At 40.4% G+C, this 15,697-nt stretch overlaps 1 protein-coding gene across 2 annotated transcripts in view; it reads left to right on the forward strand.

Moving 5' to 3' along the window:
• PLCH2 (phospholipase C eta 2) overlaps positions 1–8,292 on the forward strand; it is a gene marked incomplete at both ends in the record, with an annotated part of 103,422 nt that extends 95,130 nt beyond the window's left edge. For both annotated transcript variants that reach the window (XM_082493699.1, XM_082493698.1), the window contains 2 exons: positions 1,895–2,234; positions 6,545–8,292. In XM_082493699.1, the coding sequence (XP_082349825.1) occupies positions 1,895–2,234; positions 6,545–8,292 (2,088 nt within the window). The remainder of the gene's footprint in view (positions 1–1,894; positions 2,235–6,544) is intronic.
• Positions 8,293–15,697: the final 7,405 nt, after the last annotated feature.

Below are 15,697 nucleotides of genomic sequence, written 5' to 3' on the forward strand. Positions count from 1 at the left end.
CTATTGCTTTAAAAGTTGGCAAGTACTCCTGGAATGTTTACAGGAATGCTGGAACTCTCTGTTTCACTGAAATATAAATCAATTGTATGATGGTGGGAGATTTATGATGGTGAATATATATGTTTAATGCTTAAATAAGTACTGAAGTGTATGAAGTACTACATTATTACCCTGACTAACTTCGCTTGTTTATGGTGTGTTTCTTCGGTGAGGAAAACATACATGAGTGTCTCTGGATAAGTGTTGTATGGTAGGAAGTGATCAAAATGTAGGGACAAAGGTAGAAAGTGAAATATTTGACGATTGTTCGTCATGAGTATGGTTCAGCTGCTATTCATGACAGTGCTCAATTCAATTGGAGTGTAGATCTCCTAAAGAATGTAAATCTCCATTTGAACATCCAATTTATTATTATCTAAGTCAAGAATATTCTTTAGCTTAAGAGGTCTCTATCAGTTAAATTCTGTAACTACCTCATGATGCAAGACGAATAACATTAAAATTATTTTAAAGTAACTTTTTAAGATTACCACCATTTCTATAGCTTGTTTTGTGGTTGTTTTTTTTTGTTGTTGTTTTGATTTATTTTTTCCAGATTCTATCTCTCATTTACTCAGAGTATTCAGTTTTTGTTCTAGAGCTGGGACCTCTGTTGCATGCCACAAAGTTCCTGTCTGAGTACTAGTCACTATCTCCAGTTTGAGACAGGAAAATTTAGATTTGACACCATCTGTTGTCCAGTTCTGCCCCAAGTATAATGTCGTGCACAAGGTGGATAATTCAGCTCTATGTTTCCAATGTAATTGAAATCATCAGCAATTCTCACTGGCCCACTCCTAATGTATTTAAGTCTACAAAATTGCAAATTGCAGGTGATTTATTCTATTGAAAAACATGCCTTTTTTCTTTTTCTTTTTTGTTTTTTTTACTACTGCATTTTCCAGCAGGACTTATCCAGGGCAAGGCCCCAAAGCTAGTAATGACACTTTAAGATAACATAAGCTTGCAGTATTTGTCGCTTTATTTTTATTATGGTGTGATGCAGAAGCCTTTTTCAGGATTCCCAGGTAGAGCAGAATGTGAATTCACAGTGCAGAAGCTAGGTTGTACTAATTCCTCTGGGGCCACTCAGCAGAAGCAGTTACACTGCGTACTTTAAATACATATGCTTTGGGGGCAACGAATCTGCACGTCTCCACTTACCCTCGGGTTCCTGTAGTGAACTGCTTTCTGAGGCCTCCACCAGGTTCTGCAGTATATCTGTGTCATTGAACTGGTGGGGCAGAATTGCTTTAAATGTGCATATTGTGTTGGAAAACTGACCTGTATCTCACAGAGCTTTGTGTTTAAAAAAACAAAACCAAAACCAAACAACAAACCCCCAGACAGCTATATTGCTAAAAAGGAAGCCCTTTGACTTTAGTCTTTAAGAGTCTGAAATGAGCAGCAGTATGAACACCTCAAGCTTTGTGGCTTTTAACACAGAGAAACTCTTCAGCTTTCAGAATTAGATCCTTGTAGACTGAAGTATTTCTTTTTTTTTACTTTTTCAATATCCAGTGTTTATGTTGTAAGTAGCTACATGCTAGTAAGAAAATTATGACAAATACAGAGATAAGCCTGGTTGGCAAATTTATCTAAGAACATAGTTAAGCAAAAAAGATGTGAAATTTTGCCAAGCTGCTATTACTGATTTTTTTCATTTTTAATCTCTGTCCTATTTCTGTTTTAGTTCTCATGCTGATGGTAGGTTTATGGCAGGAGACTCTGTGTGTGTGTGCATTTGTGAACTGATCATTTGTACATGAGTTCCTGTGCCCAGAGGAAGACGCTTGCATTTTCTGTTAAGGACTTTTCTTTTTTTTTTTTTTTTTTTTTTTTTTTAATTTTCCAGGCCAAACAAGCTCTAGGTCTAAAAGGCCTGTTTCTCAGAAATCCAAAGCAGGCCTCTCTGGACAGTCATGCTGCTGGTCAGCTCCATCGCAAACATTCCTTTAGCAGCCACATCTTGAGACGGACAGCCAGTGCACCCACCAAAAGCCAGAAGAAGAACAAGAAGGGCTTTCCTGAAATTGCTTTTGACACAAAAGACAACAGCTCTGAAGGGGCTGGTGAAGACCGTGAAGTGGAAGCTGCCTCACATCCTCGCTTTGAGCAAGAGCCAGAAAGTGCTTCTCTGTCACCAGCTCCCAGAGATGGTGCCAGTGGGGAGGTACATGGCAAGGGGTTGAAAGGTAAGGCCCATAGTTCTCGTAAAGCTAAAAGCCAAAGTTGTGCTCAAGGGGGTGCTGCTTTCAGTGAACCCATACAGAGGTCTAACAGGGTCCGGCTTCAGGAGCACCAGAGCGAGAAGCAAAGCGTCTTTGCACGCTGTGCCATCAACAGCTCTGGTAGGATTGGAGTGGCCACCAATTGCATGAAATGCATGATTGGTTCCAGAGAAAGTCCAGATCTAGAATGCGAGTGGAGTGACCATCCTACCAGGCCTATTGCTAAAGATATACTTCACCATGATCAGTATAGCAGTATAACTGGAGAAGAGAGGTTAGAGCTAAAAAACTGGGGTGTTAAAGGTCAGCCCACGCAGCAATCAGATTTGCAGTCTTGCAGCAGCCCTGGAACTGCCGATGATCTAACAAGGAGCACCCAGTCTTTTGTGACCCCAGGGAAGAAAAATGTTGAATCTAAATGTCACGGAATAAAGGCTCATTCCCGGCAGCGGTGGCAGTGCCAATCAGGTGGCAAGTATGGAAGCACTGTCAACTTGGTTGAAGCCAGCAATGGCTCTATATCCTCCAACTCCAGCAGTCTAGAAAGCCTTGGAAGCCCAGAGTTCCCCAAACGCTGGTCTGAAACTTCTCGAAGGCAAGTGGGCACCCTGCAGAGGGAAATGAACGCCTTGTTCGTTCAAAAATTGGAGGAAATTCGAAGTAAATCCCCTATATTCTTTACTGGTAAGACCAGATTTTCTTCACCCTTCTCCACCTTAGATCACATCATTGTCTCAGCTTCTGCCTAGCATCTTTAGTTAGAAGTTCCTGTATGTTGTTTTGCTATCAAGAGTTCTTTTTCTTTATTTTTGGCAATGACAGAAAAAAGTCTGCGTAAATATTTTTATTTTATTTTTTTCCTAGCTGTGTCTGGTTTAGATTAGTCCTTTCCATGCCTAGCTAACCATCTGCAGTAGTGAAACTGTCAGTAGTCCATGAATGTTTGGATTGTTTGTTCAGGGTTTTTTGTTTCCTTGGTTTTTTTTTAGTGAATGTGGTATGATACTAAGTAAATTTTAAGATCCAAACCAGAGCATTAATTAGACATTGAATATGGGAAACCCGTATTAACAAACAATATTTCTATTATCAGTATTTGTGTTTCACTGAGGGATAACCACATCAGCAATGATATCTGATGTGCACTCTGCTAACAAGAAGACCAGTTCCTTCCTCAAAGAACTGGCAAAATTACTGCCATCAGTTAAGGGATTACTGGATGGAATTCTCTGGTCTGGGTTATTCAGATCACAGTTTATGAACATAGCAGACCATTCTGGTCCTAAATGTATAAATCCTCAGTATGCAAACATTTTTAGATGTGCCTAATGTTAGATACATGATTTGCCTGTGACCTGAGGGCACAGTTGCATAATGTACAGAAGCAGGGTATATGACCTGATGGTACTGGCCATCAGCCAAGCTGGGTGGACTGTTAGCATTTCCCAATTGCAAAATAAAATGTGTCCATTAAAAGGAAGGCTGCTTAAGGCACAGCATTTTATAGTTGTTTCAAGCCAGGAGTATTCATGTGGCCACTGCGAACATGTGACTCTGTCATTACTCATGAACTTTACGTTTGTAAAGATGGAAAATAGCAACAGAGGCAATCAAGGTATATATTTTAACAAGGAAACTGGCTTTTTTTGCCTCCTGATTTGGCAGGGAGGGGAGGGAAGGGAAGAGATTTTGACAAGATTTTCTCTGTTTCATAGAATTGTAAAGAGGAAGTAAAGAAATATAGCTTTTGTCTAAGACTACAAGAGCTTTTCTTCAGATCCCTCCCCCTCTCCCTTAATTGTCCAAGGAATTTGGACATTGATGATTATATTTTCAGGAACAGTTAAGTGACTGGTGCTTCTCAAGATGTAATCCCATTTTTAGTAATAGATCCTCACTGTCCATCTATAGTGGGTTTCTTTGAAAGCCTCATACAAAAATTTAAAATATTCTATTTATTTCATTAATTTAATCTATTTGGGTGTCTACAATTTCTCTTTATTTTAATTTTTTAAATTCTTTTTTTACATCTTTTTTCCAATATCTGCTTTGAGCTTTTAGGAAAATACCAGGACAATAGGAGGGGGAGGGAAGAAGTTTGCCAGTTCCCGTGACTCAAAATAAATCCAAAGCAGCAGAATTATTTCTATGCCTAAATTATTGGCATTAGGCTTTTCATAAGCTCTGAGTAGTGTGACATATGAAGCCATTTCCCATTATCAGTGCCAGCTCCCCTGCCAGCCCCCCAAATCACTAAATAAATATTGTGATATGCTTGAAATTTGATTAAATCCATCTGACTTCTCAAGCATGGAATCAGCAAACCTTTAAAATGGTGAAACAGTCACTTGGACTGGATGCTGATGATCCAGGGACAAACACTATGTTTGCACAAACAGCATGCTTTCCCCATCCGCCTGCTATTTTACTGCCTTGGGCCAAGAAACCAAGGAAACCAATAACGTTAGCCTAATATGGCTGCATTTCATAATTAACATTCTGTTGATGGGAAATGCCACAAGGATGAGACAGGAAACTATAGTCTCTAGTTGTCCCCTTTATGGCAACAGCATTACGGTTTCCAGTATTTTGCCTTATAAATTTGCCTTAATCTGTGCTGATGGCCTCGCTCGGATGGGGAAAAGGAGAGCTCATTAGTCTGATCAGCTCTGGACTCCTCCCAATATTCTTCCAGACACTGAAAAGTCTGCTGTCTTGCGAATGGTGGATTTTGCTTATGGGCACACGTGCCTTCTTCCCTTTTAACACTCCCAGCTGATGTAATACAGCCCATTGAGCAGCTGTCTCCGTTGTTAAGCTTATCGCTACACTGGATTGGAAATACTGGTGCTGAAAGGAAAGGCCCAGTATTTCCCTGGCATTTTTTGATAATGTGGGTGACTTTTTTCCATAGCATTAGGAAAGGGCTTTGGAGAAGAGGAGGCTAGCTTCCATTCCCCAGTTTAGTGCGTGGGTTTCTTGAACAATAGCAGAAATTGCCTTTTATTCTTCTATGACAAAATGATGGACTTAATATCCGTCCATTTGTGGATTCCATTGAGTGCTCTGGTTGGTCGGAAATTCTTAGGATCCTACAAATACGTGTGAATATTTCTGTCTGTTTCCCTTCCCTCCCTCAGCACTAATTTATCCTGTTATCTGCACCTGCCTTCCCTACATTAACTGGATTTTTCCTCTGTTCTGTCCTATTATTCTACATGCACACTCTCTCTTTCTAGTTAAGAACTGAAAGGACAAGCAAGTCAAAGGTAACTGTCTACTGAGTGTCACTGATTCAAGCACCTTGTTGCCTGTAGCCCTGGTTTTTGTTTGTTTCCTGCCTTATAATTATCCGCTTCTATATTCTTGAGGTTGTTGTCTAGCTTAGTGGTGCTTGGCTAGTTCTTGAATGCACGTTTGCATTGTGGCATTGTTGTTTGGAGATGTGGGAAATAGTCTTTTTGGCATGATGGCTTTGGCTCTTAGGGTACAGGTTATAAACATTGGAGATGGATGGAGCATTTTCTTCAGGTAATCAGTGGCTGTAGTGATTCTTTAGGATTGCACTGTCAGCCTGGTGTTCATGAGCCATGCTCCCGTGTAGTTTTTTGAAAAAGAAATTAGAAATGTTTTTAGGAAAACAAGTCTGTTTAAAGTTTTTGTTTTGTTTTTTAAAAGGCACTTTGACTACATTCCATTGTATGCGTACAGATAATTTTATTTGTAATCTACTCCAGAAGTCCATGCTGCTTGTCTTCTGAGTAATTATTACTGCGATCACATCTGTTGGTTGGGCAGTGGTGCTCTGATTATTATACATGGTCTGATTATGATCTGATATACTGACACATTTGAGTGCTGCAAGGAAGGAAAAGAGCAATTCAAGTGGTGCTGGATGGTGGAGGAAGAAAAATTAGTTTCTGAGAGGGGATATACAAGGACACAAAGAAATTGATGGGTGCAGTTGTTTGAATAAGATAACCAGAAAAGTATTATGGTGCTACTATGCACGGACTGAGATTTTTTTGAAAGCATCAGGGCTTTTGGGCAGCTAAAACTGAATGAGCAGAAGTTTTTGCTGCCTTCAGCCAAGCGTTTGAAATCATAAGGTATTTTAAAAATCGTGATTAATATATGCAACTGCTACCTTAAAAACAAAATTATAATACATAAAGAATAAATCTTTAGCTAAACTGCAATTTGTAATAGCCATTTAACCCCATATCTCTGTTTTTCTTGTTTCTTTTTCCTATTTTTTCATGTCTCCCAAGTAGATGTCTGCCATTTCTCAATACAGAGGTCAGTCACTTCTTTATGCAGCCTAGAAACTATCACTGAAGAGCCTGTTATTGCCAATGAAAACCATCATGCCAGCCTTTTCTTCCCTCTACCTGTTACTCCTTGCAGTGATTCTGAAGAAGGGTCTCTGTCTGATCGTTCCACCAAATCTCGATCAGAAGTAAGCAGCATATCCAACCAGCCTCAAGAGTGTCTACTCACTAGAGAACAAAGAACAAATCTGGCTGCAGAAGACCAAGGGCAAGTAGTCACAAGAGGAACTGACGCAAGTTTAGTAGTCCAAGAAGATGAGAGGACGAGCGTAGCAGGATGTCTCAAAGAAGAAAATGGTTGGACACAGGCATGCGGTAGAGTTGAAGATCAGTGTGGATTGGCAGTGCATCCTCAGAAAGGCTGGCTGGTAGCAGCAGCAGGTAAGGCTGCTGCCCAACCTGTTGAAAACTCTCAGAAGCAAAATGACCAGCCAGGTCAGGTTTTAACAGATGTGAAAAGCACCATTGAATCCAAAGGCCAAAAACTTGGTGCAGCAGCTGTTCTACTGCAGCAAAACAATGTGATTAACAGCACACAGACAACTTTGCCTCCAGATACTTTCCAGAAAGCCCAGGCTGCACAGGCTCTACCTGTTTCTGTTTCTCAGACAAACTCTTGCGTGTCAGTAAGACGGTCAAAGAGTGAAGGACTGAAAATGTCAGATTCTTCAGCCTTAATAAAAATTCCAAGTAGCCTGTCTCCAGCAGCAGAAGTATACTTTGATGCCACTGTTAACGACCGGATCTGGAGCAAGCTAGATTGCAGCAATCATCGTGACAGCATGTCTTCCTCTTCCAGCATGTCCTCCAATGACACTGTGATAGATCTCTCTCTACCCAATCTAGCTCGCAAAAGTCTCCCGGATCTTGGCATCCGTCATGAAAATTTTGAGCCCCTTGCCATAAGAAAGGGTATGCGCCCACGATCTGCTACAACATCCAGTAATGAGATGCCAATGGTGAGCAAGAGCAAATCTAATCCTAACCTGAGGTCTGGCCAGCTTCCAGCGGATGAATTGTGCCCCCGTCCTCTTGCCAGGAGCCCTCAAGATGCATTCTCATCCATTCCTAGAAGGCATACCTGGAGCAGGCTGTACATAGAAAGTCTCAGACAGTCTTCTAACAAATCCAAAGCACAGGATATGGTTGGGAATAACCAGGCAAAATCCAAGAGTCTTGGAGACCTTACCTCTGATGATATTGTGTGCACTTTTGAGAGCAAATACCGTAGCATCAGCAGGAGTTTTGTCACTCGATCAATGCGGGAGCAGCGCCGCTCTTCGGGCCTGAGATCCTCAGTCAAATCTCAGGATGAACTGACTGAGCAGCTAAAGAAGCTGACCGCCTTTCAGCAGGAGAATGATATCACTTCCCCTATCAGTCTTGATCCAACTGAATCTGAAGAGGAAGGGGAGAGCTTGGGACTCCTTCGCAGGTCTTCATCTCGCAGTCAGAGTAGGGTGCGGTACATCGCCAACAGGGCTAAGCAAGCTCAGGAGAGACAGCGGCTGCAAAGCCTAGGCCAGCTCAGCGGGAGTCCCATCGAGGAGAGAGGAAATCCAGAGGGAGCCTGCAGTGTTGCAAAAGCAGTTTGTATGGATATGGCTTCTCCTGCTGTGTTTACATCCCAGCCTAAGAACCAAACTGATTATAATGCTGACACAGAAGTCTTCTTTATGCTGAAACTGTAATTCTGGGGAGCACTGAATAAGGCAATGTTTACATTCCTGTCAAAACAAAACATAGTGACCTGAGCGGCACAAAATATCCTTGTATGGCTTAGTACTTCCTGGCCTTCCCTTGGTTGTGAGGGTACTTAATATCACGACTCCAAAAGAACAGATGAGCGTTAAGTTTGTCAGCGGTTTGTGCGAATAGAATAATCAAGTGAAATCAGCGACTTATATTTATACAGTCCTAATGATCTGATTTTTATTTACACTTTTCCCAGCCTCAAATTTGGCCTCCTTTGTATGTAACCACTTCTTTTCAGTTGCAGTTTGCTCTGTGCAAATCTCATGTTCTTTACTAATTTCAGTAATTGCTTCTTATAATAGGTAAACATCTACATGATGTTAACAACAGCTAAGGTAAATTTTGCTCTTACAAGTTGTGGATCCATGATAGGAGATGGATTTAAAATCATGCTTCCTGTTCTGCTTTATGTTTTGGAAGAGTTTGAGGCCTCTGAGGGTGTCTTCTCTGGGAAATATTCAAAATTGCAGTGTAATTGTTTAATGAATTAATAATGTAGTAGATCAATCTTCCATTGTGGATCTGTTTATTTCAATGAAAATCCATATTGTCTCACTCTTTGATGAAGAGCTCTCACTGTGTTCCAAAGCAATGCTTTTTTAAACCAAGCTTGTTTATATGTAAAAATATATATACGTGTGTGTCTGCACATATATGTCTGCACATATATGTACACATGCACACACTTAAACTGAACTGTGACTGTTCCTTGTCTCAAAACACAATCTGTGGGAATGAGACAGGAGAGAGAAGGGAATTACTAAAAATAGACAGGAAATATCTTCTGAATTTAATTCAGAAATGGCTAAATGCTAGCCGTGCATGCTAGTCTTTTCTTGAACACAGCACCGTCCCTTCTTTATTGTATTTTAACAATGCTGCTGTACATAGCACTTTTTTGATGAATTTTACTATTTCTGTATTGCACTGCCATGCAAAATTTTCAATGATATGTTTTAAAAAAAGAGATATTTAATTTTTTAGATGGACATATTTAGAATTAAATACTAACCTAAACAGAATAATAATATTCCTCCCCATTTTTTTTTACTTTTTATTTTTAGGGATGTCGCCCCCCCCAATTATTATGTCATTTATTATAGATGTATGTTTTATCAATGATGGAGAAGAATGTTTACTGAGATTCATTTTAAAGAGAAACAGAGGTTTAATTTAATTTCAGGCTGCATAGAGTCCCTATTATTGAGAGAATATTTTGCTTTTGTTTGTAATGAATCTTTTGTGTATATTGCAAAATCCAAAAAATTGTTTGTAAAACCACCTTACACTACTAAAATAAACATATTTAACCTTCCAGCTGTTGACTCTTTAGCTGTAGCATAGCACTTTTACTGTGCTGTCTAGAAGTTTGTGGTATACAAACATGGTTAATTCTATCTGCCTTGTTTTAAACATTCCTTGGTGCATAACATTTAACTTTACTCTTTTTCAGAGTGGTAGCCATTTCAGATCCAGCTCAGATTTTCTCAGGTCCATTGAAACACGTGCAAGTATTGGTAGAGACTGGCATGCTGTCGTTGTGTGATACACAGCACATGGATTGTTAGGAAGCGATGTCTGTTTGGCAGCCAGTGCTGGCTGTGTAGATGAAAATTCTAGGGCAACTCATGTAATTAACAGCCAAACAGACATAATCCGAGGACCTAATCTATTCTGTTACAGCTGTCCAAGTAAAATAGATAGCCCTGTTTCATCACTGAGGTTCTTTAAAGTCTGGCTGAAAACACTGCAGCAAAAATTTGGTTTTCACCTGTCTTATTCAAAAATATCTTCTCTTCTCTTTCTGTCCCAGCAAAGTGCACTGTGAAAGTGCATGTTACTTAGATCATACTCTCTCCTGGAGGGGTCATCAGCTTACTTGTGGATTGCAGGGCTAGAAAAAGGAGTTCTGGGGTTTTAATTTTAGTATCATTTGGCCACAAGCATATAAAAATGTAAGACTAACTGTAGTTAATGATATCATCATGACATGGAGATAGGGGCTGGGAGGGGTTAAACTCTCTGATTAAGTCTTTTCAAATGGTGTTCAATATGTTTTGTCTAAAAATATTCTCTCCATTTTCCATCCTGGCTCAGATCTTCATTGCTTGTCTTCATAATTTGGATGAGAGGCTCTTGAGATTTGTGCAACAGAGGTTTGGAACATGCACTGAAGTAACCCTACAATATCATTGCAGTCTCTGCAGGAAAAAAAGGTAAATCAGTGGCAGAATGTGTGATCTGCCAAGATTAGTCTCACATTGTGTCTTAACACAAAGCAAATTTCATTAACATTCTCTAGACGAAAAGTCACTCTGTAATACTTTAGTCTTGGGCTGAAAAGCTGCAGGGAGTTGCTGCTTTTTTATCTTTAAAGCAAGAAAGTACATGCAACTTGACAGCTTTAGAAAGTTAATGTTTAAAAGGCCTGCTTGTGTCTTTTCAAAGGCCAATTTTCACAATCAAGTTATTTTTATCTTTAATTGATTAAGCAATACCTGTTAAATTAATGCACCTCACAGAAGGCATGTAGCACTTTGTTCAAATTTTTAAAAAACAGTGTGTGGATTTAACTTACTAGGGTACATGTGAATTTTGCCCTCCTGTTTCCAAATTAATAGTAACTACCTTTACAGCTTGTTTTGTTGTACTCCATGAAACCATTAATGACGTGTCCATTTATTCCTATGAACGGAATTTATTTCATGGTACCTATACTGTTGAGTAGCAGAAGCTTACGAAGCAGTTTTGCTCTTCATTCATCTGATCTTCATTGAGGAAGAGGAAAATTGCTTATTTGGATCTTCTCAGCAGGCAGGTTGCTATCTAAAATGGTAAGGAAAACAATAAAGTTTTGGTAGCAGTGGAGAGAGTCAGGAGTTGGGGTTCCGAGCAACACTGATTTTCATTTTATGAATGCCTCACTGCTCTTACGCTCTTTATGATCTTCTCTACCATTCATATGATAATCAAGATAAAAAAGAAGATTTTCCATCCTCCATGTGAAATTGCGAGCAGATGCAACGTAGACACAAGTTGAGCATGAAACCACAGTGGTCAGTGCATGCCATAGCCTAAAGTAGTAACGTTCACTTTGTGGTAATCACCGCTTGCCATATTGTAGCTACAAATTTTTACTAGAACTGTGCAACAGACTTAGGAATCCATAGGAGGCATCCAAATCCAGGCCAGAGGCACTTGCTAACAAGGCACCATGTTTGTGTGCTCCATCAGGATGTCATGCAATGGAAAAAAAGCCTGGCCACAGATGTGAAGGAATTCAGAAAGGCAGTTGAAATCGTTGTTCCTCAAGAAGGTCAGTGGCAGTGGAAAGCCACTGAGATAGGTCTGATGGTCTGACAGTTAAACTTCTGAATGAGGATAGAGAAAGGCAGCGCGGGTATGGGGGTTCCTACTAATGTGTGAGAACACATCCCTGGCGATACCTCATCCATCAGTCAAATGGATAATGCTGCCTAGAGAAAGCCCATCTTGTATCTATTCCCGCTGGCTTGCACAGAGATGGCAAGCATATTCCCTTGTCCAGAGTTCTTCCTGTCAGGCCCCAGACTCATCTCATATATGTTTTTCAGTTCATTAAACTGTAAGATGAGAAGCCCAAAGTTTCCAAATCCAAGCAGTGTATTATACATGGCTGGACTTGGGATTTATGGTCTGTATTCCTCCAACTTAGGTTTTAAGAACACTGATGATGAACATTTGTATCTTTAAAAACTGATTTTGTCTGTGCTGAGATGCTGTCAGCTGCTTGTAGTTGAGCTTATCGGCCCCTGTTAGCTGCCAGCTGTGAAAAATCACATACCATAATGTGCATCTTATTAAAGCCTAGAAAATATTCATGGAAAGCAGCTAGATATCTCAGCTTATCTGACTTTTGCAAACTTCCGCCTACATGCAACCTTTTCCCAGAATCTCTTGGGCATAGCTATCAGGTGAGAATGTGAAGAAGAAATCATATTCAAACTACCAAAGATTGAACCTGGAAATCAACCTGTAACCAGGCCAAAGCCTCCGAGAGAAACACAAGGTGAATAGATCTTCCTGGTTTCTTTTTCTGTTTTGTCCTATAGAGAGAATGTAATTATCGTTTATATCATATCTTAGCATCTTGCCATAATTTATATTGCAAGAATGATTTACACCATCGGGGGTCTGAAGTGCATTAAAAGTGATCTAAAGACTAATTGCAGTGAGCTATGAGTCAAGCCCTTGAACTCTGTTAGGGCAACCTTCACTAAATGCAGTCTTCTAAGCATTTTTTTAATTGAAATTTAAGCAATTTTTTTTTACTCTGCAGCAGGCAAGCTGTGTTGATGTTTAATAATTGATTTACTTGGTGGCACATATAGAAAAATCTTAGGGAAGAAGGCCAAGATGCACAAGCTGCGGGAGAGTTTTCCATCTTGAACAGTGCTTAAAGTCAAGTAGGGAGTAAATTTTTGTTTCTTACTTAAGCGTGGACATGTTCCAGCTCCCTGGCAGCATGAGTTGTAATAGTTTGCTCTGCTGAATTCCTGTGAAGGCGCTTCTTTGTTATTACAGTGCCGTGATGTGTGTATTTATAAATGACCTGTCCCAACAAAATCAGCCACTTGGCAGCGTTGTCCTTCAGCTCACTTTTGAAGTGAAACTAGTAGGTGGAAGGATGAAGGGGACAGGAATTTCACTTTTGTGCCCGTGTATTAAACAGAACTGTACAATCCAGAGGGGGATTTAATGGTTTACCTTGAAGCTCAGGCCTTCCTTCTGCCATCTGGGCACTGTGAGGAAATACTAGTTGAAACTAACAGCTTGGGGATTTAGGGGTTTTTTGGTGTTATACAGGAGATCCCCAGCTGATACCCTGAGACAGTCAGAGAGTGGAGGAAGTCTTGAGCAGCTTACACTATCGATAGACAGGAGTAGGTGATCTCTAAGGTCCCTTCCAACGTAAATCATGCTATGATTCTGTGATTTTCACAGGACCACACAACAGGCCAGTAACAGTGTTTTCTGAGTCTTAATGTAGTATTCAGCTGCTGGACCAAACTGCTTCCAAACATTGTCTTTTTGCTGGGTGTAGTCTCCTCCTCTCTTTCCCAAAACCCAAGGTGCCCCCAGACCCTGCAGTACGAGCTGGCATGTTCTGCACAAGCCCCTTTGCCTGGCTCCTCCCTCTCCTTTGTCCTTATAACAGTGTTGAATGCCTGCAAGCGTTCAGCGTTCCGGCAGTTTATTTATGCCTGTTCATCGAGTTGCTTCTGCTGGTACCCAGTCAGACAAACGGAACTCGGAGAGGCCCAAGGAACTGCTGTAAGTGAGATACTACCTTCAGTCACTGATGTTCTTGTTCTAGATGACAAGGATCACCTTTTCCACTGCTCTTCTAATACTGATGCTGCAGAGAAGAGGCTGGTTGAGGAGTAAAGTTGTCTTTTTTGTTTACGTTTTGAAAGACCGAAAACCTTCTGAGGGGTGAAAGCTGATTCCAGCAAAGTAACTTTTTTAAATCCTTAGTTTGTTTTGCTGTAAAGCTGTCATGAGAAAACTTTGTTGTACCTCCTCAGGTGGATGGTGAACGGGTGTTGCAATGGTTGATTTAAGCAGTATCTAAGGAACTCTTTACACACTGGGAGGCTCTCACCCCCTCTGCCTTCCCCTTATTATCTCTCAACTTATTCTGTTTGCCCTTAAATGTCTCTAGTACTAAAGTAGAACTAGAAGAAGTGTATTAGCTTTTGTGAAAACTCTTTTTTGTACATATTTACAGTCTATTTGTTTAGACAGTCAGCAGCCAGTGTGTTAACAACTCTTTCTTTTCAAGGTGACGCAAGCAGTATATTAGAGCTCCAATTAGCTTTTTTTGAAGGAGGCCACTTGAAATAAAGATCACTTTGTAGCATGTACAGAATTGTAAGGAGAAAGTAGCAGTAATTTACAGGTTAAATCAGGAAAAACACATTTTCTCACTGGCCCAACCTGAAGACTGCTGCTACTTTTCCTTTATGTGCCCTGGTGGGTGATTTAGCTGTTCAGTTCATGTGCTGCTCTGGCACAGAGGATCAAAATATTCCCAGTTTTAAGTATTTTTTACAAGAACAAGAAGACAGCATTTAAATTTAACCCAGAAAGAATCTTCTGTGTAAACTTTATTCACCTTCTCTTATTAGGTGAAAAATCTAGAGAAAAATGAGTGAGGGAAACTACTGAGCTGTAATGTCAAGAGTTTTTACAGGAGTGCAGGTTTGGGGAAAATTTCATAAAAGTTGATGAGGTAAGATTAACTGAAGCCAGTGTCTTCTGAACATCAGTCAGAAAGAAGCAAGTAATGCCATATGCAGGATTTTTTTTTGCCTACATAGTCTCCTAAATGGTAAGTTTCCTTGGGTGTTTTTAATACAGTTTTTATAGTTTCTGGGGTAATGATGTCCTGAACCTTGTTTGACACTGTGATGACAAATACAATCAAAAATATTTCAGCGGCTTAAGACTTAATATAACCTGGCATTGATTGTTTTTCATAGTTCTGTTGCACAAATGTACAATTGTTTCACTATTTTCATGCAGAAATTTTGTTGCAGAGTTGGAAATGAAAAAAGTTAATAAAATATGCTGGTTTTCACCCTTGTCCCCCCTACCGCTTTTTCCTCGTTTAGTTAAGAGTAGGAGGTTGAGACAAAAGAGGGCTTTAGAGACAATTTCTTATGTCTTTTGAAGCAGGGTGAAACAGCTTTGTTTTGGTGCAAATGAAATAAACACCCAAATGGAAAGTGAAATTAAGGTTTTGCTTTTAAGCCACCCAAATGAGAACCCCCTGGAGGAGGTCATTTTATTAGTGCCTCAACTGGCTGGTGAGATTTCTTTAATAGCACCTTCCCATTCCTCAGAGCATGAGGTCCTAGTACTCAGGAGCAGCCCGCTTCAGCTGCGTCCATGCCTCTCCCCGCCCCGCCGGTGTGTGCCCCTCATTACTGCACCCACCTACACCTGTGTCCCCAGAGCCTATAAACCATCGTGGTGTGCCTCTGCTTTGGGGAAAGTTCGTGGGAAGAGGAGCAGGGCAACAATCTGGGGATAAATCTACTTTATTGGTTGGTCACATCCTCTGTGCTGCAGTGAAGTGTTCACCAGAATCTTTTCTTTAGTATTTGTTGTGGCTGGTCTCAGGAGTGACTTTGTTTTTACCTGGAGAACTTTGTTTGAATTGAGACTCTTCAGAACGAGGTGCAGAGAATCCAGGACATGCTGATTTTAACCTAGCAATGAGGACCTGTAAAACCAGATTTAACGACTTCCCTTTCATCTCTAGCAGGAAGTTTCCTTTAGACAGTAGATATTTCT

The sequence above is a fragment of the Vanellus vanellus genome (assembly GCF_965231255.1).
Source record: "Vanellus vanellus genome assembly, chromosome: 20".
Classification (NCBI taxonomy): Eukaryota; Metazoa; Chordata; class Aves; order Charadriiformes; family Charadriidae; genus Vanellus; species Vanellus vanellus.